General features: G+C 35.4%; 2 protein-coding genes and 1 long non-coding RNA gene across 3 annotated transcripts; all 3 read right to left on the reverse strand.

Annotated features, from left to right (window-relative positions):
- Positions 1–338: 338 nt before the first annotated feature.
- On the reverse strand, positions 339–7,859 carry LOC134790085 (uncharacterized). Its single transcript, XM_063760850.1, has 7 exons — positions 7,198–7,859; positions 5,876–6,191; positions 5,340–5,505; positions 2,829–2,884; positions 2,402–2,458; positions 2,107–2,347; positions 339–614 (listed from the first exon to the last, which is right to left on the reverse strand). The coding sequence occupies exons 1-7, from the start codon at positions 7,462–7,464 to the stop codon at positions 596–598; spliced, it is 1,122 nt and encodes a 373-aa protein (XP_063616920.1). The 5' UTR covers positions 7,465–7,859; the 3' UTR covers positions 339–595.
- Positions 3,386–5,333, reverse strand: LOC134790086 (uncharacterized). The gene is made up of 2 exons (XR_010144157.1): positions 5,154–5,333; positions 3,386–3,661 (listed from the first exon to the last, which is right to left on the reverse strand). It is a non-coding gene; the product is annotated as an uncharacterized LOC134790086 (long non-coding RNA).
- A 1,619-nt stretch (positions 7,860–9,478) lies between the features above and the next one.
- LOC134789532 (uncharacterized) lies at positions 9,479–21,577 on the reverse strand. The gene is made up of 5 exons (XM_063760106.1): positions 21,420–21,577; positions 21,172–21,232; positions 21,034–21,093; positions 20,296–20,394; positions 9,479–9,647 (listed from the first exon to the last, which is right to left on the reverse strand). Exons 1-5 carry the CDS (start codon positions 21,528–21,530, stop codon positions 9,595–9,597), a joined length of 384 nt encoding a protein of 127 aa, XP_063616176.1. The 5' UTR covers positions 21,531–21,577; the 3' UTR covers positions 9,479–9,594.
- Positions 21,578–24,949: the final 3,372 nt, after the last annotated feature.

The raw sequence follows: 24,949 nt of genomic DNA on the forward strand, positions 1-24,949 counted from the left end.
TGAATTATGCAACCCACAAAACCATAATTTTAATATCTTGACTATAGTTCGTTTTTTTAGCATTAGAAATAAGGTAAGCAATCTTGATGTGTCTTTTAATAGAAAAACACATTTTTTAAATAAGTTACGGCAAATATGTAACAAATATGAATCTAATACGATCATTTATATTCTTCTTGCTTTCATAAGTAATAGACTAATAGTTACTGAATTTTAAAAAGCGTTTTTCAATTAAAAGACATGTCAAGATCGCTTACCTTCTTTCAAGTTCATTCTAATGCTAAAAAAACCGAACTATACATCTTATAGATCTAGAAAGGGAAGAATAAAAGACAAGATAAATAAAAATCAAAGTCTTTAATCATTGCACACATTCTTAACACAGGTACCTACCTATTCCTCCAGAAACTAGGTAGGTATAGGTACCTGATATCGATCATAATTCATTACATTCTTAACTAAAATGTTCTTTCGCTTCTCTTACTGCTATTGTTTTTCACATTGTAAATGTTTCTATTTTCTCTCACGATCACAGATTACTTCACAAATTACAATTGTCTAAGTAACGTCGACTTTCACTGTAGTCCAGCCAGACTTAGCGTTTTTTACCGTACCTGAAAATAAAGAAAATATTTTAATCTTATTATCATCATACGAATATGTACATTTGTAACTTGTTTAACTATTTTATTAAAGGCTATATTTATATATCATAGGTACCTAGTAGGGGGATTACCGTAGGTACTTCATAGGTACAAGTAAGTACCAGCTTTTACGACAAAATTCGAATGACGTAGGGATTATGAAAATATTAGGTCATTACCTATGAAATTGGCGTTTTGTACGGAGAATTTCAACGAAACACGAATTTCCATACAATTAATTTTGCGGATATTTTTTTGATGGCTAATTCAAACCAAACAAAATTTTTCCAGTAATTTTTGACACCTTTAAGGTATGTTTTCAATATCTCCATTTCTTGAAAATTGGTACCATTAGAAAAATATAAGTAATTTTAATACTCGAACCGACAGCACATGAAAAGACCTATTTTCAAGGCTTAATTCTGAACACTTAACAATAAAAAATAACAATTAATTGTATGTAAAATCGTTGTTTATTGAGTGCACTGTAGTTTTATTGTAATTGTGTATGTACTTTTGTAAAAAAAAAAAAACTAGGATCAGACTTATATCTATGAACAAAAACGCCAATTTCATAGGTAAGGACCCAATATTAACTCTTGAAAATCAGCCACCTCATTTATAAGATAAGATAAGAAATATTTATCAGCACAAAAAGAACATACCTAATACACTAATTTATATTTAAACGAACAGATAATTGTGCTAAAAGGTCCTCAGCTTGATGTTGATTGTGATCATGAAATTGTGGCAGTCAGTGAACTAGGGAGGCTTGTAACTAGTATTTACCTACTAGAAAATATCAGGTAATAAGTTTGGCCAAAATGGTCAGCGCCTTATACCAGAGAAAACATACATAAACTTGTAAAATCTGACTCGTAGTAAGAGCAATGAACTTGAAAGAGTTGAAAGTTCGGTAGACGCCCCAGGTCAAACTAATATATTAACAAGTAAGACCTTATGACACACAACTAAATTGGATAATATGAATGCATATAATATAGTTACATATATTGGAAATTGACCTAATATGACTAGCGTCAGAATCAGAAACTAAGCGAAAGGTCACGTGTTTGGCTGACATTTGAATAAAACCTGATTAAGAACAGACATAAAAAATCTAATGTACGTCATAAGGATAAATGGATGCATAACAGGCAAATATTTCCATTACAGGTGGTTCGTGTTATTGGATTTATATTTAAATACAAACTGTGATTTAAAGCCATGTTTTGAATTTTATATTTTTAGAGCAGTAATATCACATAAAATTGATATAAGTAGTCGACACCGGCAATCGAAAAACATTAAAATATTATATGATTCAAAAATTGTATACTCTTAAATATTGCATCATTTACCATTTAAAACTTATCTCATAAATATTTAAACGCTTATATAAATATTTGTGTTGGAATCGACTCCGTAATAATTAATAGATCACTGTAAAAATTATACATACCCTCCGCCGTACGAGCTGGACTGAGCAGTAGCTGTAGCAGTGGCAGTAGCGGTGGCAGAGGCAACGCCGCCTCCATTTCCCCCGCAACCGCCTCCGCAACCGCCTCCTTGATTCCCGAAACCAACGTGGTTGTCACCGCCGTATCCGTGGCCGCCACCGCCACCACCACCGCCGCCGCCACCGCCGCCGCCGCCGCCGTATCCGCCGCCGTAACCACCGCCGCCACCGCCGCCGTAGCCACCTCCGTAACCGCCGCCGCCGCCATAGCCGCCACCGCCGTTGCCACCTTGGTAACCGCCACCACCTTGGTAACCGCCACCACCGTGGTGACCGTAATGACCGCCGCCGTGATCTTTAAATAAAAAGGAAAATATTAAAAAAATATACATACATAAGAACAATAAATACGCAAAATAATTGTTAACAGACAATGTATCAAAATATTCAAAATACAGTTTGTTATTCTGGGCTCGTATTTAAGTAATAGTCTCAATTAGAAGGTGACGAGGCTAACTGCCATAGGTAATTTGGATAAGTGGCGTATCGAACTGTCAAATTTTGTCTGTCTTGCAAAACTTGATAGTACCATTGACTTGCGATTGTTCTGATTTAGGTAACCCTTCCGTCTTTTATTACTTTCTCATTACTAATAAAGAGTGATTACGAACTGACGAAATACTAGATTTTGAGTAAAACTAACAAGAAGTACTACAGATATTTACCATGATTCTCATGAACGACTTTCACAACTATCGTCTTGGATGGCTCCTGGTAACCACCGCCGCCGCTGATCCGGCCGGATTGAAAATCAATCCGGTTTGCAATCCCTATGCGAAAGTATAACTCTGTCTCTCTGTACAGGTAACATAAGAAAATTGTATTTCTTTGTTTTACGGTTCGGTATCATATTTTGCGTAGACTATCATCAACACTTGGCACGGTGAATTATGCAACCCACAAAACCATAATTTTAATATCTTGACTATAGTTCGTTTTTTTAGCATTAGAAATAAGGTAAGCAATCTTGATGTGTCTTTTAATAGAAAAACACATTTTTTAAATAAGTTACGGCAAATATGTAACAAATATGAATCTAATACGATCATTTATATTCTTCTTGCTTTCATAAGTAATAGACTAATAGTTACTGAATTTTAAAAAGCGTTTTTCAATTAAAAGACATGTCAAGATCGCTTACCTTCTTTCAAGTTCATTCTAATGCTAAAAAAACCGAACTATACATCTTATAGATCTAGAAAGGGAAGAATAAAAGACAAGATAAATAAAAATCAAAGTCTTTAATCATTGCACACATTCTTAACACAGGTACCTACCTATTCCTCCAGAAACTAGGTAGGTATAGGTACCTGATATCGATCATAATTCATTACATTCTTAACTAAAATGTTCTTTCGCTTCTCTTACTGCTATTGTTTTTCACATTGTAAATGTTTCTATTTTCTCTCACGATCACAGATTACTTCACAAATTACAATTGTCTAAGTAACGTCGACTTTCACTGTAGTCCAGCCAGACTTAGCGTTTTTTACCGTACCTGAAAATAAAGAAAATATTTTAATCTTATTATCATCATACGAATATGTACATTTGTAACTTGTTTAACTATTTTATTAAAGGCTATATTTATATATCATAGGTACCTAGTAGGGGGATTACCGTAGGTACTTCATAGGTACAAGTAAGTACCAGCTTTTACGACAAAATTCGAATGACGTAGGGATTATGAAAATATTAGGTCATTACCTATGAAATTGGCGTTTTGTACGGAGAATTTCAACGAAACACGAATTTCCATACAATTAATTTTGCGGATATTTTTTTGATGGCTAATTCAAACCAAACAAAATTTTTCCAGTAATTTTTGACACCTTTAAGGTATGTTTTCAATATCTCCATTTCTTGAAAATTGGTACCATTAGAAAAATATAAGTAATTTTAATACTCGAACCGACAGCACATGAAAAGACCTATTTTCAAGGCTTAATTCTGAACACTTAACAATAAAAAATAACAATTAATTGTATGTAAAATCGTTGTTTATTGAGTGCACTGTAGTTTTATTGTAATTGTGTATGTACTTTTGTAAAAAAAAAAAAACTAGGATCAGACTTATATCTATGAACAAAAACGCCAATTTCATAGGTAAGGACCCAATATTAACTCTTGAAAATCAGCCACCTCATTTATAAGATAAGATAAGAAATATTTATCAGCACAAAAAGAACATACCTAATACACTAATTTATATTTAAACGAACAGATAATTGTGCTAAAAGGTCCTCAGCTTGATGTTGATTGTGATCATGAAATTGTGGCAGTCAGTGAACTAGGGAGGCTTGTAACTAGTATTTACCTACTAGAAAATATCAGGTAATAAGTTTGGCCAAAATGGTCAGCGCCTTATACCAGAGAAAACATACATAAACTTGTAAAATCTGACTCGTAGTAAGAGCAATGAACTTGAAAGAGTTGAAAGTTCGGTAGACGCCCCAGGTCAAACTAATATATTAACAAGTAAGACCTTATGACACACAACTAAATTGGATAATATGAATGCATATAATATAGTTACATATATTGGAAATTGACCTAATATGACTAGCGTCAGAATCAGAAACTAAGCGAAAGGTCACGTGTTTGGCTGACATTTGAATAAAACCTGATTAAGAACAGACATAAAAAATCTAATGTACGTCATAAGGATAAATGGATGCATAACAGGCAAATATTTCCATTACAGGTGGTTCGTGTTATTGGATTTATATTTAAATACAAACTGTGATTTAAAGCCATGTTTTGAATTTTATATTTTTAGAGCAGTAATATCACATAAAATTGATATAAGTAGTCGACACCGGCAATCGAAAAACATTAAAATATTATATGATTCAAAAATTGTATACTCTTAAATATTGCATCATTTACCATTTAAAACTTATCTCATAAATATTTAAACGCTTATATAAATATTTGTGTTGGAATCGACTCCGTAATAATTAATAGATCACTGTAAAAATTATACATACCCTCCGCCGTACGAGCTGGACTGAGCAGTAGCTGTAGCAGTGGCAGTAGCGGTGGCAGAGGCAACGCCGCCTCCATTTCCCCCGCAACCGCCTCCGCAACCGCCTCCTTGATTCCCGAAACCAACGTGGTTGTCACCGCCGTATCCGTGGCCGCCACCGCCACCACCACCGCCGCCGCCACCGCCGCCGCCGCCGCCGTATCCGCCGCCGTAACCACCGCCGCCACCGCCGCCGTAGCCACCTCCGTAACCGCCGCCGCCGCCATAGCCGCCACCGCCGTTGCCACCTTGGTAACCGCCACCACCTTGGTAACCGCCACCACCGTGGTGACCGTAATGACCGCCGCCGTGATCTTTAAATAAAAAGGAAAATATTAAAAAAATATACATACATAAGAACAATAAATACGCAAAATAATTGTTAACAGACAATGTATCAAAATATTCAAAATACAGTTTGTTATTCTGGGCTCGTATTTAAGTAATAGTCTCAATTAGAAGGTGACGAGGCTAACTGCCATAGGTAATTTGGATAAGTGGCGTATCGAACTGTCAAATTTTGTCTGTCTTGCAAAACTTGATAGTACCATTGACTTGCGATTGTTCTGATTTAGGTAACCCTTCCGTCTTTTATTACTTTCTCATTACTAATAAAGAGTGATTACGAACTGACGAAATACTAGATTTTGAGTAAAACTAACAAGAAGTACTACAGATATTTACCATGATTCTCATGAACGACTTTCACAACTATCGTCTTGGATGGCTCCTGGTAACCACCGCCGCCGCTGTAGCCGCCGCCGCCACCGTAGCCGCCGCCACCACCGTAGCCGCCGCCGCCCCCGTAGTTTCCACCGCCCCCGTAGTTTCCACTGCCCCCGTAGCCACCTCCGTAGCCAACGCTGAAACCACCTCCTCCATACTCGTAACCACCGCCACCGCCACCGTGGCCCAAGAGGATTTTCTTCAGCAAGTGTCGCTTCTGACGATTACTTTGAGTCTTTGTGGTTTCCTGTTGCACTTTTTGGTCTTCTAGTTTCTGTAGCAGAAAATTATACATACGGGTCATGTTTGGAATGTAGGTTTTCAGGTAAATTGTATTCTTTTAGTGTTAAATACAATGTGCAAAGCACTTTCTTCTTATTAGTTACTTCTTACTAGTACTTTAGGTACTTATTATTAGTAGGTACTTTCTTTACGAAACACATACATCTATAACAGTACAGTATAATTTACAAACCGAGTAATTATCATTGCTCTGATTTATTAAAAAAAAATTGCCATTCGCTTTCATTCAGTAGGACTAAGCTCTTGAAAAAATATTTAGCATACCAATATAATGCAACATAATTATGTCTACAAAGTTATATTTATATGTACTACTAAAGTCATACTAATTTGCACATACGTTCACATTTAAGTAGGTATGTACCTACTACATATTAAATCCGATATAACGAAGAAGCAACTTGACAGACCGGTCGAGATGTTGTTAAACATGTAGCGCTTCCAATTATGGCTAGACTAAGTATCAAAATAAAAAAGCTTAATAAGTTTCAAGGTTAAGTGACTAGTAATATAGGTACCCTATAGAGCTTTCCATGTACTACTTCTAACACTAAATTCTAAAGTACCTAAAAGAGTTTAAGTATCTACTTAATTTCTTTTGGTTCACAAAATCATTTCTGTGGACCAGAAGATAAACCTACTTCTAAAGAAAAGACAATACAAAAATCTCCAATTTCTGAGGTCTCCTATAACCTAGTCTAGACCATGGTAGCAATGTCCAATATCCAAATGTCTTGAGTATGTTATCTTAAAAAGGGTTATCGCCTTGGTCCCACTAATGTATGAAAGGAAACTACTCATACATGCTTGCAATATATAAAAATAATCATTTGAATTATCCATATTTGAACCTTATCCTTGTTCTGAAAATTCTCTTTAAAATACCTACACTTTTTACTAGAAACACATACCTACAGTAACCACGATGTCATAGCTACAAACTAAACTAAAAATAACAATGTTTAATCACTATTCACCTGAACATAAATCGGCTTGGGTGGCCCGCCTAAAGATTTGGCTGAAGGCTCGGAGCGGCCTTGCGGCGCATTCTGCTGCGCGAGAAGCACTAGCACGGGAAACTGCCGCGCACGGTCATTGCTGTGAGTCCTGGAGTCCCTCGGGGGGGCCAGCACAGGGGCCACTAGGACCACCCGCTCCCCGCCGTCGAGGGTGTTGTCTGTCACACTAGCCGCGGTCAAGGCGACCAGCGCCAGCAAGCTCGCTACCTCACCAACGCGTCCCATTGTGATCACTGGCGCTGGACCCACAACGCCCACCTATTTATATGACCAGTTTTTTCTGCAGACTCTGTGCGACGTCACAACTCAGCCGTTTCGTATGAAGCAGTGCGTCTGATTCCCACAATGACGTTATCGTTGATGAGATACATTAATCTATGTTCTATCCTTCGATAACTGTGTTTTTCCTGATTTAAATTAAAGTATCTACGTATTACGGTAGTTCGGTATTTGAGGTTGCTGTAAACAAAACAAAAGATGATAACTCGTACTGTGCGGCCGAGCAAAACGTGATATAACACGCCTGGTAATTTGCAAAGTCCACGCACGTATACATCTGGTTATTCCCTTAAACCGGATGCCGGCTTGGAATGTATCTATATAATACGCACGCCTCATATGTGGTGAGAGCCTTTTTATCTTTTTTTTGCGAGATTAACATAGTTTATTTACATATATGTAGTTATAAAGCAGTGTAGATTTATCTTACGCCTGGTTTGTTCCTTTTTTAAACACGCTTGATGCGTGCGGGGCGCAGTGATTGTGATTCTTTATTTGTGGCGAATCTTGACTCGCATCACATAATATTATGTTACAGGTTTAAGCCAGGAATAAAATTCATATAAATTCAAAATTATATATGTTAACGACCACTGTCCTTATACACACTCACATTACCTCATAACATAACTAGTGAATCGGCAGAATAGATGTAGGGACAAGTGACTGAAAGTAGGTATACAGTCATAGGTTCATAGGATAGGGCATTGACAATTTACTCTCATCTACCTAAGTTTCTACGCTACTGGCGTACGTCGTATGTTCTCCATACGACACAAACATTTCCACATACGTACAAATACTGCTAGAATAAAGTCGGGCCAAGTTATATCTGCACAGACTGCAGTAACAGAGTGCCAGATTTCTATGAAAATATAACGTTTATAGTGGGCAACATTTTTGTCACTACATAGAGTACATAGTCGATGCAAATTTATTTGTCATGAATGTCATGATCCATACTTGCGTGGGTAAAGGATGGCATCGCTGCTTGATCAGTGCATGGTTCACCGCAATTAAAGTCGGACGGGAGCAATTAATTGACGCTAATGGATGGTTCCGAGTAATGTGGAAAAGGTACAGCCATTGTCCCTTGATTAAAACCCATAAGGTGAAATAATCAATGCAAAAACTTGCTCACGTTACTGTAGGAATTAGATGGTGTATGCTACTACATTTTAGCTTAGAGCTAGGCAAACCGCGGCTCGCGAGCTGCATGCAGATTGCAGCTCCATGGACCTACAATCGCGGCTCTTCATGACTGCCAAACTATTCGAGGATTTAGGCCACTCAAATCAACTTTTGTGGATCTTTGACAGTCTTAAAACTGATGGTTTTTACTGTGGTTGACTTGTCTTCAACAGTTTGCTAACCCCCTGTTGTAGCTGATTAACTAAACTAGCGTAAAGTTTTTGATGTACCTACCTACATATACCTAGTACAAGTATATCTACTGATATCTTTACATCCTTGCCATATGAAATTAACCCTAGATTAACGCTGCATTGCACTAAAGTAGCGGTCGGCTACCTTTTAGCAGCCAAGGGCCATATAGTAGTTAACGCACTTTGTTAATATTTATGACTTTACCAGACATTGTCATTTGTCAATATTACATACAAAATAGCCAGGGAGGCTCGCTGGCCGCCTGTTGCCGACCGCTGCACTAAAGTATTCCCCTCTTTACCTAAAGATATAATAGGTAGGTACCTCAATAAACCTCAACAGGTTATTGACAGGTTGTACTGCTCATACTCACACCCAGTAGTTAACATAAAACAGGCAAGTACGTGATACGACATGCAAATGAATAGATTTAACTTTTTGACGGCGAAAGATAACGTCATTTCTGGTTTACCCCCAGAAAAAAACTTAAGTACCTACTTATAGGAAGTTTTAACATTCCCAAAATATATTTTTCTTTGTTAAATGTTGTTTGAGGATAATAATACAAAGTTAATGTCGGTAATCTATTTAATTGAAATAATGCTTATAATTTCTAATTTCATTTAAAAAAATTGTACACGCTAATTTAACGAATATATAGTGACTAAGTACGAATATTATTTTATATCCTTATAGGGCAGGCACAACGCCGTAGGTTCGACCAATACCGTTGTAATTATATTCTGTAACAAGAAAATAAACATTTAATATTGTTTACAAGTTTTTCTCAAAAACGTTACTCAAAAGCAGTTAAAGAGCGTGAATCACGGCTCTTTAACTGCTTATGGGTTCCTCTCCGGATGTTGTCTGTCTGTCGGTTTATAAAATATTTCCATACAATTCTATTACTAACTAGTCCCAACTCGATGGAGTGTAATTTGTACCGTAAAACCACCATACTGGCTAATGTCCTCTATAAACGTCACCAGTAATCGTATGTAATTTGCAACACATCGCGGCATTTGACCGATCGAAGTTCGTTGCTCCTACTTAGCCGGCAATTATGTAAAATCGCACAATGATATATAACTCAAAATAAGTTATAGGCCTTCCGAAATTGAAGCGCTTACCTTGTACAAATTGTACGTTGCCTTTAGTCGCACCTCATCAAGCGAGAAATGTGCACGTGCTTACCACAAGCTTTTTTCAGTTTTGTCTGAGTTTTTCTTCCATTTATGAAAATATTTTGCTTTAGAACTGCGTAATTTAATAATAGTTATACCTACCTAAACAAATATATTTGTTTTAATTGTTTTGGACCATACTTGGTTTTGGACTATAGTTGTGGTTATCTATGTACAGATAAATACATACATACTTTTAAGAGCCAACAGGAGTGGTCATTCCTCCATACAAACGTAGTCCTCGTTTTCCTCCGTGGTTTTTGAAGCTAGAGCAATGATTTTTTCAACACAGATTAATATTGTCAATATCTGTGTCGGACCGTTTTGCTTTTTTTGATATTTTTGTTTTTTAAGGCGCTAGAGCCCTTCAAAAACGGCCAAAATGGCCTAATAGACTATGCCGCAATGAGAGGCGTGGTATTCAAAACTGATATCAATTAGCCAAAAAAGCAAAACGGTCCGACACAGATAATTTCATAATCATTTAGATTTCCAAATTTGGTTACGATTGGTTAAGTTTTGGGGGAGGAAAAAGAGGACTACGAAACCTCGATTTTTGTCATTTTTACGCAGGATTTTTCGCCTCAGCTGCAGTTGTCCCTATCGCACTAATTTTAGGGGCGGAGTCAAGTTTCTAAATACGTACACAGCCAGAAAAGTGATGGGCAATAGTCGACATTTAATGTCGATAATCTAGTGATGTAAGAAGTTATCGATAAACCGTCTTGTGTGAAAATATCTAGATCCTAAGATACAAGGGGTTTTGGGTTGAGAGTAGGGAACACATTTTTGTAGTTATGATATACAATCTATTATGAACTTTTTGATTCTAATATTTCAAATTAGAAATCAAAATCAAAAATATTTTATTGCATGGTTAAAATGGGTTAACACAATTTTTAGGTACCTACAGGCACGCTTCGTAATTGTCGAGCAATTTAGGGTCCTAGCTGAATTGGTTGTTCCATACTTACTCGTGCTCTATGGAATGTCCAATTTAGCTAGAACCCTAAATGGCTCAACAATCACGGAGCGTGACAGTACAAATGATTCATGTTCTGTATATCCTGCCCTACAATGGCGTTAATATTTGGTTGTCATGTCTATACTTCGTTTTTAAGCATTATTGAAAAAAAAAAGTAAATACTAATATTAACCACTAAGTACATAACTATTACAAAAAAAGCTAAATAATTATACGATTGCATGCTTAAAAAAGACACGTCACCTTCACTCTAATGCTAAACAAACGAAGAATAAGAACTAACAGCGATAAGACCGCCTGTTGCTACCTTTATCTACATTGTAAATCGGTTTTAGGGTTCCGTACCCAAAGGGTAAAACACGGGACCCTATTACTAAGATTCCGCTGTCCGTCCGTCCGTCTGTCACCAGGCTGTATCTCACGAACCGTGATAGCTAGACAGTTGAAATTTTCACAGATGATTTATTTCTGTTGCCGCTATAACAACAAATACTAAAAACAGGATAAAATAAAAATTTTAGTGGGGCCTCCCATACAACAAACGTGATTTTTGACCGAAGTTAAGCAACGTCGGGCGGGGTCAGTACTTGGATGGGTGACCGTTTTTATAAATAATGGTACGGAACCCTTCGTGTGCGAGTCCGACTTGCACTTCGCCGGTATTTTTTAAATTTGTTTTTATGTTTGTGGTGTAATAAAGAATATTTTAGAGTCAGACCAAGAAAAGTCTACAGCAATTTTGATAGCACACGCAGTGCAAGTGTTATTTATATGTCATAATTTCATAGAAGCGACGTTTGAAATAATACTTGCACTGCGTGTTCTATCAAAATCGCTATAGATTTTTCTTGGCCTAACTCTACTTTAAATTACAAAGTAAGGCCTAAATTATAAAATAAGGCCCATCAATGTTTTTTTTTGTGTTTATTAAACTTGATATTTTGTCTATAGTATTAGCGGACATGGCCTCAAAATTTAAACCCGCTTAAGAATCGGGCCTTATTTCGTGCATTATATACAATACTACCCATTTTTGTGTAGTCATTATTTATACTATAGAAGCATTGTTTGAGTAGCCAATTATTTAAACAGTATTTTTTTAAAGGGCAACGGTGGCAATATTTTAAGGTCTGGATAATAAGATACAGATCTTAATAAGGATATCAATGTAAGTGAATGTTACCATGACTACCAAACAAACAAATGTGATAGAATTTGCCAGCTGGCATTGTAACATTCAGACAGTTACCTATGTACCTAATCTGAAATATGAATAAATTAGTAATATTTTAAACAGGAAAGTAAACCGAATTTTGGCCTTTTGCTGGACACAATCACAATAGTAATTTGTTTTACAAGAGGGCAAAGTTTATCGCCACCGGTTGATGCAGCACCAATGGTAGAAAATGCAAGCTCATCATCAACTGCATAATCGACGTTTGATATGACTATTGAATTCGTTTTTTTGCATTAAGGTAACAGATTTTGACATGTCTTATTAAAAATTACCATTGAAAAATAAGTCATAGCAAATATGTTAGAATTATAAATCATATTAATCATATTAATGAGCAAGAGCACCCTAAACCGGCGAGCGTGTATGAGGAATTTTATGAATGTGAAGGAAGCGAAAGTGGTATGTCAGGATCGTAGCAAGTGGAAATCCGTGGTCTCTGCCTACCCCTCCGGGAAATAGGCGTGATTGTATGTATGTATGTATGTATGTATTAATCATATACTTTTTTATATTCTTTTGCTTTCATAAGTAATATAAACTAATTTTTGAAAGCGTTTTTCAATAATTATTAATAAAAAGACACGTCATGATTGTTTACCTTCTTTCTAATGCTAAAAAATAACGAACTATAATAACCGGGCCTTATTTGGTACAGAACCTTGATTTGATAGGTACATCGGATATTCTGGGCCCCTGAGTTTGTTACGTAAAGGACAAAATGGTGACATGTGGTTAGAGCTGATACTGTTAAACTAGTGGTTCTGTGCGCTAAGTATAAAAAATAAGCTTCAGCGAACTCATTAAGCCTAGAAAAAACCCTACACCCTACTGCCACTTAAGTCAGTCTTGAGTCTTTGAATCAATTTCCGTAGTAGTACTACTACTACTAAGGTACTAGGAGGTAATAAGGCCTATAGTAGGTATAATAAGGCCTACCTGAAAAATAATGTTCTTACAACAGTGTAACCGTGTTAGTTATTTGAGTAACATATATGTAAAGTGATACAATTAAAAGCTAACAGCAAACCAGTACATAAATTATATCTTATGTACTTCTTATGAATTACACTCTTATAAAGGTTTCGGCTAATTACGCATATGTGCATCACGCAATAAAATCTATAAGTAGGTACCTTCTAAAGTAATGAATACTCGTATTCTTAAAATAATGTTTCGTATAATAATAATACCCTCAGGTACCTTTAATATAATATAATACATAGTATAATACTTAGTAGCGCTGGTGGCCTAGCGGTAAGGTAGCGCTGGTGGCCTAGCGGTAAGAGCGTGCGACTTTCAATCCGGAGGTCGCGGGTTCGAACCCCGGCTCGTACCAATGAGTTTTTCGGAACTTATGTACGAAATGTCATTTGATATTTGCCAGTCGCTTTTCGGTGAAGGAAAACATCGTGAGGAAACCGGACTAATCCCAATAAGGCCTAGTTTCCCCTCTGGGTTGGAAGGTCAGATGGCAGTCGCTTTCGTAAAAACTAGTGCCTACGTCAAATCATGGGATTAGTTGTCAAGCGGACCCCAGGCTCCCATGAGCCGTGGCAAAATGCCGGGATAACGCGAGGAAGAAGAAGACATAGTATAATACTTAGAGGTTAAGTTCGTTGAAATTTAGATACTTAAATAAATTACTTTCAATCGGAATAGAGATGTTTTAGTGCCTTAAATTTTCAAATAAAATAAAACTAATATGATACTGGCAAATATTGGTCACATTTCTTGAGTACCTGGGCCTTATGAGAATACAGTAGGTATATGGTGCTTATAAGAATTATGTGCTTCATAAATCGAAGTAGGTTTATATAAACGTACATAGGCATTTTACATTAAATTTTTTTTAATGAAATCTGTTTTTAATTCACAAAAAATAATACTATTACACGTTCTTAACCTAGTTATAATCTTTAATATTTAAGATTTTAGTAACTAGGATGAGGGGGACATATTAAATTTATTCCCTAATCTTAAGTTCTAATATATTTATTACTTATCATTATAAATACATAATGTATATTTATGTGTAGGTATATGTATTATATTTATGTGCTTACTTAACTAATAATTATTCTTGTACTATGGTATTCAGTTCTTTTTTTATTATATACTTAATCTTATTAGGCTTATTACTTATTTCTAGTAAAACTCTATTAGGAAAGTTGTTTAGAATAGTAGGTAAGTATGAATTCCAAACTCTATTGCCATATTCATTAAATATTATGTGTGTAACTAATAAACACGATTTACCTATATGTATGTAGGTACCTACCTATACTTCGGCAAGTCATCTTTGACATTAGAAAAATGCAGCAAACTTAAAAAAAATGTAATCGACAATGATCGACCTCCCATTATAAATTAAATTTAGTGCCTTTTTCTAATGTTAAAGTTGGCTGTTGAGTGTAAGAGTATATATAAGTAAGTACACGATTTATTTTCCCTACCCTTTTGACTCATTATTCGACGTTATCATGAATTCTTTATAAGTAAGTATCATAAGTAGGTACCCTACGTACAACACAAATGTCATAATTATTGTAATATTATAACCAGAAGTTTTGTAAACAACACGTAGGTATAACAAAAGGTATAGGTATACTTGAATAAAGGTAGATGAATTGCGTGCGGTCCAATAGGTAACCACAACTCACGGAGTCCAAAACAATAAGCTGATCAGCAAAGTCAAGTAAACAAAGCCAAGTCACAGTAGTAGAAAGATTATCGAGTTCCGTAAACGTAAGCCGGGTCAAAAAATTCAATCGCAACACAGTAAGTAATAAGTGAACGCCTCGTGGCAGTAACGCACGAAAATAGTTATTTGTACAACAAGAGATCAAAGTTTGATATTTCTTCGAGTGCTTATTTTGAGTCCCGTGCAAGCGAAAGATTCTATAATAGATTCACGAGCGTAGCGAGTGAATCTAATTTAGAATCTTGAGCGTAGTAAGGGATTCAAAAGCGCACGAGATGTAAATAACTTTGATCTCGTGTAGTACACAAAATTTTTCACCCTAAGCAGTGAGAACATACCTAGAGGGACAGAGATAATAGAACCCAAGTATATCGAACTTGTATTAGACCCCGCATGTTGAAATGACATTTGACTATAAAGGTCACTTGAATGTCATTTTGTCTCACTCAGTGAGCAAAATCGCATTTTGCTCACTGAGTGAGACACACACAGTGAGCAAAATGCCATTTTGCTCACTGAGTGAGACAAAATGACTCAGTGAGCAAAATCGCATTTTGCTCACTGTTTTTAAGAAGCAAAGTAGCCTTGTTCGAGCTGCTGAGGTGAAAATGACATTGCAAATTGTCGGCAATGAGGCGCGCGCGGGTGCAAGCGTACGCATCTGTGTGCGTGCATTACACACACAAATACAGTCTCTCACGCCCCGTCAGAGCGACGGGTATATTCAGCTTGAAATCTCAAAATTGACTTTTAGCTCAGCTCCCGTTTCGTCTTAAGTACCTATGTATATCGTCGCCTAGACTAGTACCAATAGTACATGCTTTGCTTTGCTTATTTTGGGACTAGGTTGCCTAAATTTAATATTAATTTATTTATAATGTTAACTTCTGGCTCCATCATTAAACCAGTATCATTCATATAAGTATTACTTATATTGTAAGTGTTTTGCGACCAATGACCAACACATATATGATACATTTCAGCTCAGTAGTACACCGTCGAAGTTAAATTTCAACATAGATATTAAACATATATAATGACAGGCATAAAATTAAGTGTAACAAAAAAAGAGTGTAAATACTAGTCTACGTTTGTTAAAGTGCAAAACATTGTTTGCATAAAGGTGTTCCTTTATAGATAATATTCTGGTGTTTTCCCTTCACAAAGGTAATAAAGTACCTATAGGTGCAAGTTTTCCGAAGTCACATATCCGCGTTCCACGTGTTTAGGTACAAGATAGCTTCATAACATCAATAAACTCTTATTGCTATGACGAACATACATAAATATGCAATAGTAAAGTTGCATAGGTTGTATGTACAGTACCTCTACGCTTCGATAGTTAATTTAGTGTAAGTACGAGTATCTGCTTGGATTTCACGGGCCTATAAATCCCGGTCTTTTGATAGGCTTGCGTGGGGATATGGATCTAACACGTAGAGGCCCCTTGGAGAGCTTTAATTTCATGTAGTATCTGTATTATTACAATTTAATTTAAGTATATAGAAAATGACGAAATCTAGGGCAAAATATAGTGTGGAAATTTAATATAACCTAATATTTAAATGGTAAGTAAACATTATAGATACCTACATAGTTAATTACGATATATGTTTTTTTTTACTTACAAAACGCATTTCTTTATCGATTATAGTAATTTGTAATGTAAGTAATTTACAACGACTCACATCGGCTGAACTAGGTACGTCTCGTTTTGTTACTTCGGCCCTTATGCCGGTGTTATGTATAAAGTATATTGGATAAAAGTAAGCGTAATTACATGTTATTAGAATGGAACTCTAAAGTAATTCGCTCAATTATTTTAAAATACTAATGATTGAACAGCCAATTCAAACGTACATTGTGACATCAAAATAATATCTAAACGACGTCATACTCGCGTGCATTTCGCTAGTACTACAAAGTACAACAAACATTAACTCAGAAATAACCTATTTATAATGGTTTGTTTACATTTTTTAAATAGGTACCTACCTAAAAGTAGGTACAGACATAGAATAGAGGTCAAATCAAATTACTTTGTTTTGTCAGACTTTTTCGAAATATGGATGCGTCAGGTGACAACCAAAATGCAGTACATAATTGCTACAACATATTCAGAGCCAATGTAGTGCACCCGTGCTTGTAACAAAACAGGTTGATTTTTGTTTAATATTTTTTATGCAATTAGTGAGTTTTGGTTGTCATATCACCTGACATTGATGTAATAAGAACCGTGTCCCGATTTGGGCCATGGTGCGTCCAGTAATGAATCGCATACTAACGAATAGGGGTTTACAAGTACATTCACGGAAAAATAGTTTCCTTGTTAATTGAAGTGGGCATATGATTATAGGCAACCCAATACCAGTGGCTTAATTGCCGTTTATATATCTGAAGATTCTTCATGGATACTGTCAAATCTTATAAAATATGTCTCCCATTTCTGTTCATGGAGGTTTTATTGGTTGTGTTAGATGCCTTGCATACCCTTATTACCAAATAATGTGCTGATTTGGCCGGGTAGCAACGAGATCGTACCGTGTACCAAAAAGAAGGTAAGAGGGGAAATGGTCGGCTGCCCAGGTCCAATGTATGCTATATTTCTTCATGCTCTTAGCAACTAGGGCAAGTTAAATATCATTTTTGTATAATTTAGGGACGATGAATTCATTTTTGACATAATCATTATACCTTTTCATACAAATAAACAGATTTTTGCACAATAAAAGAAAATTATATGTATTTTTTTTAGGACAATTTTGGCCTTTACAATCACAGTGTGGCGATTAGTACTAAATATTTTTTTTACACTTCAGCTAATTTCTAAAAAGTATTCTAAAAAGTATCACTTTAAAATAGGCACTCATATATTTATTTGTGAATAATAATTAGTAGCGCGTGGCGGTGACGATTTACATTTAAATTGAATTATGGCCAAAGTCAAACTTTAAAAATGTAAAAAAAAACTGAATCTGGCATTTGAAAAGCATGGATACAATGTTTTACAATCTATCTATATATATAAATGCAAGTGTCCTGACTGACTGACTGACTGACTGACTGACTGACTGATTCATCAACGCAGAGCCGAAACTACAAAAGATAGAAAGTTGAAATTTTCACACCAGATTACATTTATAAAGTGTACAAGAGATAAGAAGCGATTTTGAGAAATTCAACCCCTAAGGGGGTTAAAAAGGGGATGAAAGTTTGTATGGGGTTCAAGTTTTATTTTAAGCTAGGAATTTGAAACTTCGTAAAAAGATATATTATTAAAATACACGAAAACTAATTTCAGCGTTTTTGAAAATTCATCCCTTAAGGTGGTGAAAAAGGGGTTGAAAGTTTGTATGGATATCAAAAATTATTTCGAGCGCGGGACTTGAATCTTTGTATTTGGGGATATTATTAGAAGACAAGAAAAGTAATTACAGCGTTTTGTAAAATTCATCCCCTAACAGGGTTAAAAAGGGGTTGAAAGTTTGAATCCATTACAAATGCTTTGAAACTTCTTAGAAAGGCATAATAGCCGATTACAAAAAAAAGTAATTGCCAGGTTTTTGAAAATTTAACCCCTAAGGGGGTTAAAAAGGGGATGAAATTTCGACATAGGGTGCAAATTTTATTTTAAGCTAGGAACTTGAAACTTTGTAAAAAGGTATTAAATTAAAATATAAGAAAACTAATTTCAGCGTTTTTGAAAATTCATCCCCTAAGGTGGTGAAAAAGGGGTTGAAAGTTTGTATGGATATCAAACATTTTTTCGAGCGCGGGACTTGAATCTTTGTATTTGGGGATATTATTAGAAGACAAGAAAAGTAATTTCAGCGTTTTGTAAAATGTATCGCCTAAAAGGGTTAAAAGGGGGTTTAAAGTTTGAATCCATTACAAATGCTTTGAAACTTCTTAGAAAGGCATAATAGCCGATTACGAAAAAAGTAATTGCAAGGTTTTTGGAAATTCAACCCCTAAGGGGGTTAAAAAGGGGATAAAAGTTCGTCTTGGGATGCAAATTTAATTTTAAGCTAGGAACTTGAAACTATGCAAAAAGGTATTAAATTAAAAAACAAGAAAACGAATTTAAGCATTTATTAAAATTCATCCCCCAAGGTCGTGAGAAAGGGGTTGAAAGTTTGTATGGAGATCAAATATTTTGTGAGTGCGGAACTTCAATCTTTGTATAAGGGCATATTATTAGAATACAAAAAAAGTAATTTCAGGGTTTTTAAAAATTCATTCCTTAAAAGGGTTAAAAGGGGGTTGAAAATTTGTATTGGGTCAAGTTTTATTTTAAGCTAGGAATATTTAATTTCGTAAAAACTTATTTCATTAAAAGAGAAGATAACTAATTTCAGCGTTTGTCTAAATTCATCCCTTAAGGTGGTGAAAAAGGGGATGAAAGTTTGTATGAACGTCAAACATTTTTTTAAGTGCGGGACTTGAATCGTTGTATAAGAGCATATTATTAGAATGCAAGAAAAGTAACGCGGAAAAGTAGTCCACGCGGACGAAGTCGCGGGCAACAGCTAGTGTTTTAATATTTTGCAGATAAATTACAGGCGATATTTTTACAAATAAAATGGGTTTCTGCCGCCCTATTATAAGGCAGTAGACTTCTATGCAACCAAGGTATGCCCACCAAATACGCTCATAAGAACGATATATTCTATCGATATAGGCTATCTAATGACATACATAAGTTACTTCGGGACGCATCATGGCCCAGAACCATAGAGGTACAATAACATAGAGATGACACGGGGGAGGGGCCAAAGGACCGAACGAGATGCACTTATGGAAATTTCAGTAGGAGTAGCAGAGAAAGCGGTATTATTGGTTGTCCAAAAATTTAGTATGGTTTATGGTGGGCAACAAATAACCCGACCGAATTACGTAGATTGTTTTTGGTATGTTGTCAGGAATGTTAAAACGTGTTTTTAATATTGTCGCTTTGCGTATGTTTTGTCCTTCACGGAGGCACGCGTATAGCTCATCTATGTAATACTAGGTCTATGCCCAGAACCCATACTATCCGGTACACGGTTCTTTATGCAAGAATTACATTTCCACAGGTAAGACATTTGCTGTAACAAAACAGTTTATCCTTTATGCTGGTCGTAACTTGCGGTTTTTGAACGCATCATAGAGGTTTATGATATGAGATATGTGAGTAGATAAAAATATAAACCGCTTTTACGAAAAGTACAAAAATACATTTTTTTGTAAAATAATGACCGGGCTAAATACGCTTTTCAACATTAAACTATAGTTATCTAAATACCTGGTACTTGACTGACGACCACCGTCGTCCCTCTGTTGGGATTGTTGACGCTGTATGGCGACATGGGAACATTTCCATATACTGGATAGTTCGCCGTACCTGTAAATAGGGTTTGTCAAAAATATTTAAAATATTTGTTTCTTTTTTTTACCACTGTACATACTTTGTACTGTCAAGATTATGCTGACGAATCCAAATTCAACAAGGTTGCATGTGCATTGTTGCATTTTGTTCTATTATTTACCGTGCTAAGGGGCCCACTGATTAACAGTCCGCCGGACGGTATCGGCCTGTCAGTTGTTCGGAACTGTCAAAATTTTGTTCTAACTGACAGGCCGATACCGTCCGGCGGACAGTTAATCAATGGGGTCCTTTACACATTAAATATTTGTATTATTCCTTGGGTCTATTTATTTAATTATATTAGCCACTGTTTGGTTTGGCCATTTGAATAAAGATGCAAAATATAAATTTACTTTTTAAAGCGTGGTGTGGTGGTGTTGTTTTTAAGCGTGGAGGTGGTGGCATGGTGATGGTCGTGATGGCAGTGAAATTTTCTGGTCTTTATTAATAATTTACGTCATTAGCTGATATCATAAAATTATAATTATATAAAACAAGTGATGAACTTGACATTTCTTTGTTTTATTTTAAATAAGTATATATTGGTGAATGAATGATAAGGACGATTTTGAAGTAAGTAAACACATCATCATAAATCATCACATTTGAGCTTACCCCTATCAGGAACTACAATCACTGTTGGCGCTCGAGCCTGTGCTCTCGCGGGTGCAAAACCTAAAAAAAATATTTGGTATCAGAACATACAAACATAACATTGCAAAAATGTATGTATATATCGAGGTATACAATTACCTGGCCTAAAAAGCTGTCTTTTTATTCGCTGCAGAACCAAGCTCTCCTCTTTGTTCATATTCTGAAATAAACAAAAATATTTACTTAATTAAACAGTCATGTCAGACCATATAACCCCATTTTTCAATGAATTGTAACTAACAAACTCGGTTATTATTTGCTCATTTGAATAGATCATGACGACGCTAAGATAGGCTCTGCATAATTAATTGAGAACAGTCATAGATATCTATCATAATATATCTGACCTCAGCCATCCTGATTGGCTTCGTGGCGTCATCTTCTTGGAAACACAAAGCCACAGTAAACAACGGTACCACAAATAAGAGAACAACAGATAAACTCATTTTCTTGAACATTTCGACTTGCAGATATTGTATTGTCTGGCAACAGCAGTCTGGCTACGTTCGAGTGCACATACAAGTGTAATCTAGTCGCATGTTTTGTGTCGTCTCTTTTTATATTCTTCAGTGGAAATTATACTTTTCTTATCTTATACAATTAAGCTCTGTATTTTTCTAATTGCATCTACGCTTGAGATTCATAATTATTACGTCAGTACAAATTGTAAGAGTCATGGTCATGGCTATGTTAGCTATAAGTACAGTAGTTGGAGTATAAAATCTATCCTAGTATTAAACCACATAATTTTAACATAGAATTGATATCTTTGTTAATATTTATTTAAAAGTGTTAGAGTAAAGTAGGTACCAATTTTATAAAATTTTATTGCCTTCTCATAGAAAGAATCAGATAAGAATATCACAAATTACGTCAAACTCGAAGAAAAAAACGGAAACCCACAACTTACCTACGCAATATATTCTTGTATCTTATGGTTGATTCTTATCTTATTTCTAATTATATTACACATTTCCAGTTATTTCCATTATGTTGTTTTATGCTTTTCTCGGCGAATTGGATAAGGGGATTGCTCTTCTAGTTTCTGAAACAAAATAAAAAATTAAGCCGTACGTATCAGTTACAATTAATTAGTGACCGTAAAACGGGGTGAGTAGGTTTCGCGGGGAGAGGTGGGTTATGAATAATGAACTCCAATTTCAAATGGAGCTATAGTACGCATAATAAAAAAGAATCGATCCAACAATCTTCCAAAATCACCTTTGTATGAAAACCCCTTTCTCCCCAAATACGAGGCACTACGGGGTGAGGTGGGTTTTCCTCTTTATCGTCAAAGTTATGAAATGGAACTACCTAAAATAAAATAAAAACGAATATACAAACGTCCGGAACACTTTTTATATATGTCGCAGTCAAAAATGTGAACTGGTCAAAAGAACTTTTAACCGACAAAAACAGGCAAAACTGCTTTTGACTGAGCATGTTGGTCAAAAGTAGTTTTACCTGAAAATCATTGGTTAATAGTAATTGTGACTGTTACTATCAGTCAAAAGTACTCGCAGAGATAGGTAGGTTAGGGTTATTTTTTTTTTGTTACGCCCAAAAAACGAAACTGTTCCCAGAGATAGGTAGGTTAGGGTTATTTTTTTTTGCTACGCCCTAAAAACGAAACTGCTGCCAGAAATAGGTATGATTTTCAGGTAAAACTACTTTTGACCAACATGCTCAGTCAAAAGCAGTTTTGCCTGTTTTTGTCGGTTAAAAGTTCTTTTGACCAGTTCACACTTTTGACTGCAACATATACACCATTCAGTTTTCATATGTAAAAATAAAATGTTATCGAGGTTTGAATTTCAGTTTTGGCCCTACTCACCCCATTTTACGGTACCGGGGACCGATATTCATGACTTACTTTAACATAAATCGGCTTTACATTTTCTTCGCTTTTAGGTTCTTCATTCGTAGTAGTATTAGTCTCACCAGCCAATACCATCAAAAGTGGAAAATCCTTCGCTGTTCTTGATACTTTATCATTAACGTTAGAAGTTGGTGATAGAACTGGCGCTATTAGTAATACCTTTTCATTTTCTCCGTCAATGACTACTATACTTAACAGAAACACTAACGCTGTGATGATTTTAGATGTATTTAACATCGTGTCTTATATGGAATGTTTTAGGATACATCGGTTCCGTATTTATAAGGTTTGTTCAATGACACCAGGGTTCATATCGTGACGGGTAAGGCATGAGTGATCTAATGCATGCATTAAGCAGGTAATGTTGTCAGGAGCGATCGTGAAACTTAATTTAATAATGTTTTGTGTTTAGGTCAATTAGTGTACCTAATCAAAATAGCAGAAAAACTAACCCGATATAAAAATTAGATACCTAGCGAAACTGTCTAATTTTATATAATCCTACACATATTTACCTCCATGAGAATCGAATTTAAATTGTTGTGACACATACTAACATTGAATAATTTTACTTCCATGAGAATCGTTTATGCTTTTGTTGTGGAATTTTATGTTAATAATAATGTTAATTTAATATTACTAATAAAACTTTATTATTATCATTTACAATTATCTTACTATACTAAACTAAATTAACCTTATAAGAGTTAGGAGCTTCTAAAAATAATGTGTTCGTAATTTTGTTTTCGCTTCTAACTCGTATAATACCTAATTAAAGAATCTAAAAAAAGTCAAACTAGGGGCAAGGGGGCATAGTTATTTTCATTAATACCTTACACCAATTGTGTAAAAATATTTTATATATCCAGGAATTTTATAAAATAATTTGATTTGTTGCACCTATAATAGTTGAAGCTGAAATATTGCCTAAAAACACTTTTAGGTAGGTTACATAGTACCTACATACAAATACGTGGATAATAAAAACCACGTCATTTGACATTAGAATTTCCTCATTCAAAACAGGATTTTTAATGGTACCTACTCGAGTATTTGTCCATATGTGATTCCTTTATTCAGTTACGTTTTATGACTGGTTTTCTTCATGGGCAGGTTTTTCTAGATGGCGTATTTAATCGTTATCTGGCAAATTAACTGTCATCTCATATGTATATAAATTGCTTATTATTAACTGTCTCTGGCGATAGGACAGTTATTTTCGTCAGTAAGAAAATAGGTATACATGTATATATTTATTTGTAAGGTGTTACTGAACCATAATAGCTAAACACTTACTTTATTTTTTACCCCAACTCGTTATTTAGAACTTAAAATCCATTTAGTGTTGCTGACATTTATTTAACACGCTTATTTTCTTATTGCATATTATTATTAAAGTAATCTGTAGCGAATGTTATGACCATATTAGGTACAAATGAAAATAACGACCATAATCGATTATGGTTGTTATTTTCAGTTGTCATTCGTCACGTTCCAAATTAACGAAAACTACGCTAAAGGTGGCCACTGACGAGCCTTCCAACAGTCCAAATAGCGTGGCTGCAATCCAAAATCGGTCCGTGAATGTCAAAAACGTACAATGTTTAATATTAGGATGCCGTCCATTTGGATGAATCCATTGTAACGGTATCCATTTGGAAGGCTCGTCAGTGGCCTGCTTTACACATATCACATCCATATATACTTATGTTATGCCTACTCTTGCTTTTTTAACCCCCTTATGAGGGATGTTATAAGTGGACTACTATGTGTGTGTGCCTATCTGTGGCACAGTAGGTCTCAGACTATTAAATCGATTTGAATGCGGTTTTATTTATTATTTTAAAGAAGGTGTTCTAACCGGAGGTGCTTAGAGTGGAGTAGTTTAGCGATTTAGTTAACCTGGTACTTACTTATTTATTATAAAATATGATTAATTAGGTATCGTGTTGAAAATAAAAGCACTGAACAGGTACGAGTATCAGCACGGTCCCAGAT

Source organism: Cydia splendana, chromosome 4, assembly GCF_910591565.1.
Source record: "Cydia splendana chromosome 4, ilCydSple1.2, whole genome shotgun sequence".
Taxonomy (NCBI): Eukaryota; Metazoa; Arthropoda; class Insecta; order Lepidoptera; family Tortricidae; genus Cydia; species Cydia splendana.

Coding starts and splice junctions, on each gene's coding strand:
- LOC134789532 (XM_063760106.1), bottom strand. CDS start 21,530: ATGTTCAAGAAAATGAGTTTATCTGTTGTTCTCTTATTTGTGGTACCG. Junction 21,233..21,419: donor AGCCAATCAGGATGGCTGAG/GTCAGATATATT, acceptor TGTTTATTTCAG/AATATGAACAAAGAGGAGAG. Junction 9,648..20,295: donor GGTCGTCAGTCAAGTACCAG/GTATTTAGATAA, acceptor TTCTTGTTACAG/AATATAATTACAACGGTATT.
- LOC134790085 (XM_063760850.1), bottom strand. CDS start 7,464: ATGGGACGCGTTGGTGAGGTAGCGAGCTTGCTGGCGCTGGTCGCCTTG. Junction 5,506..5,875: donor AGTCGTTCATGAGAATCATG/GTAAATATCTGT, acceptor TTTTATTTAAAG/ATCACGGCGGCGGTCATTAC. Junction 2,348..2,401: donor CGGTTACCAAGGTGGTGGCG/GTTACCAAGGTG, acceptor GCGGTTACGGAG/GTGGCTACGGCGGCGGTGGC.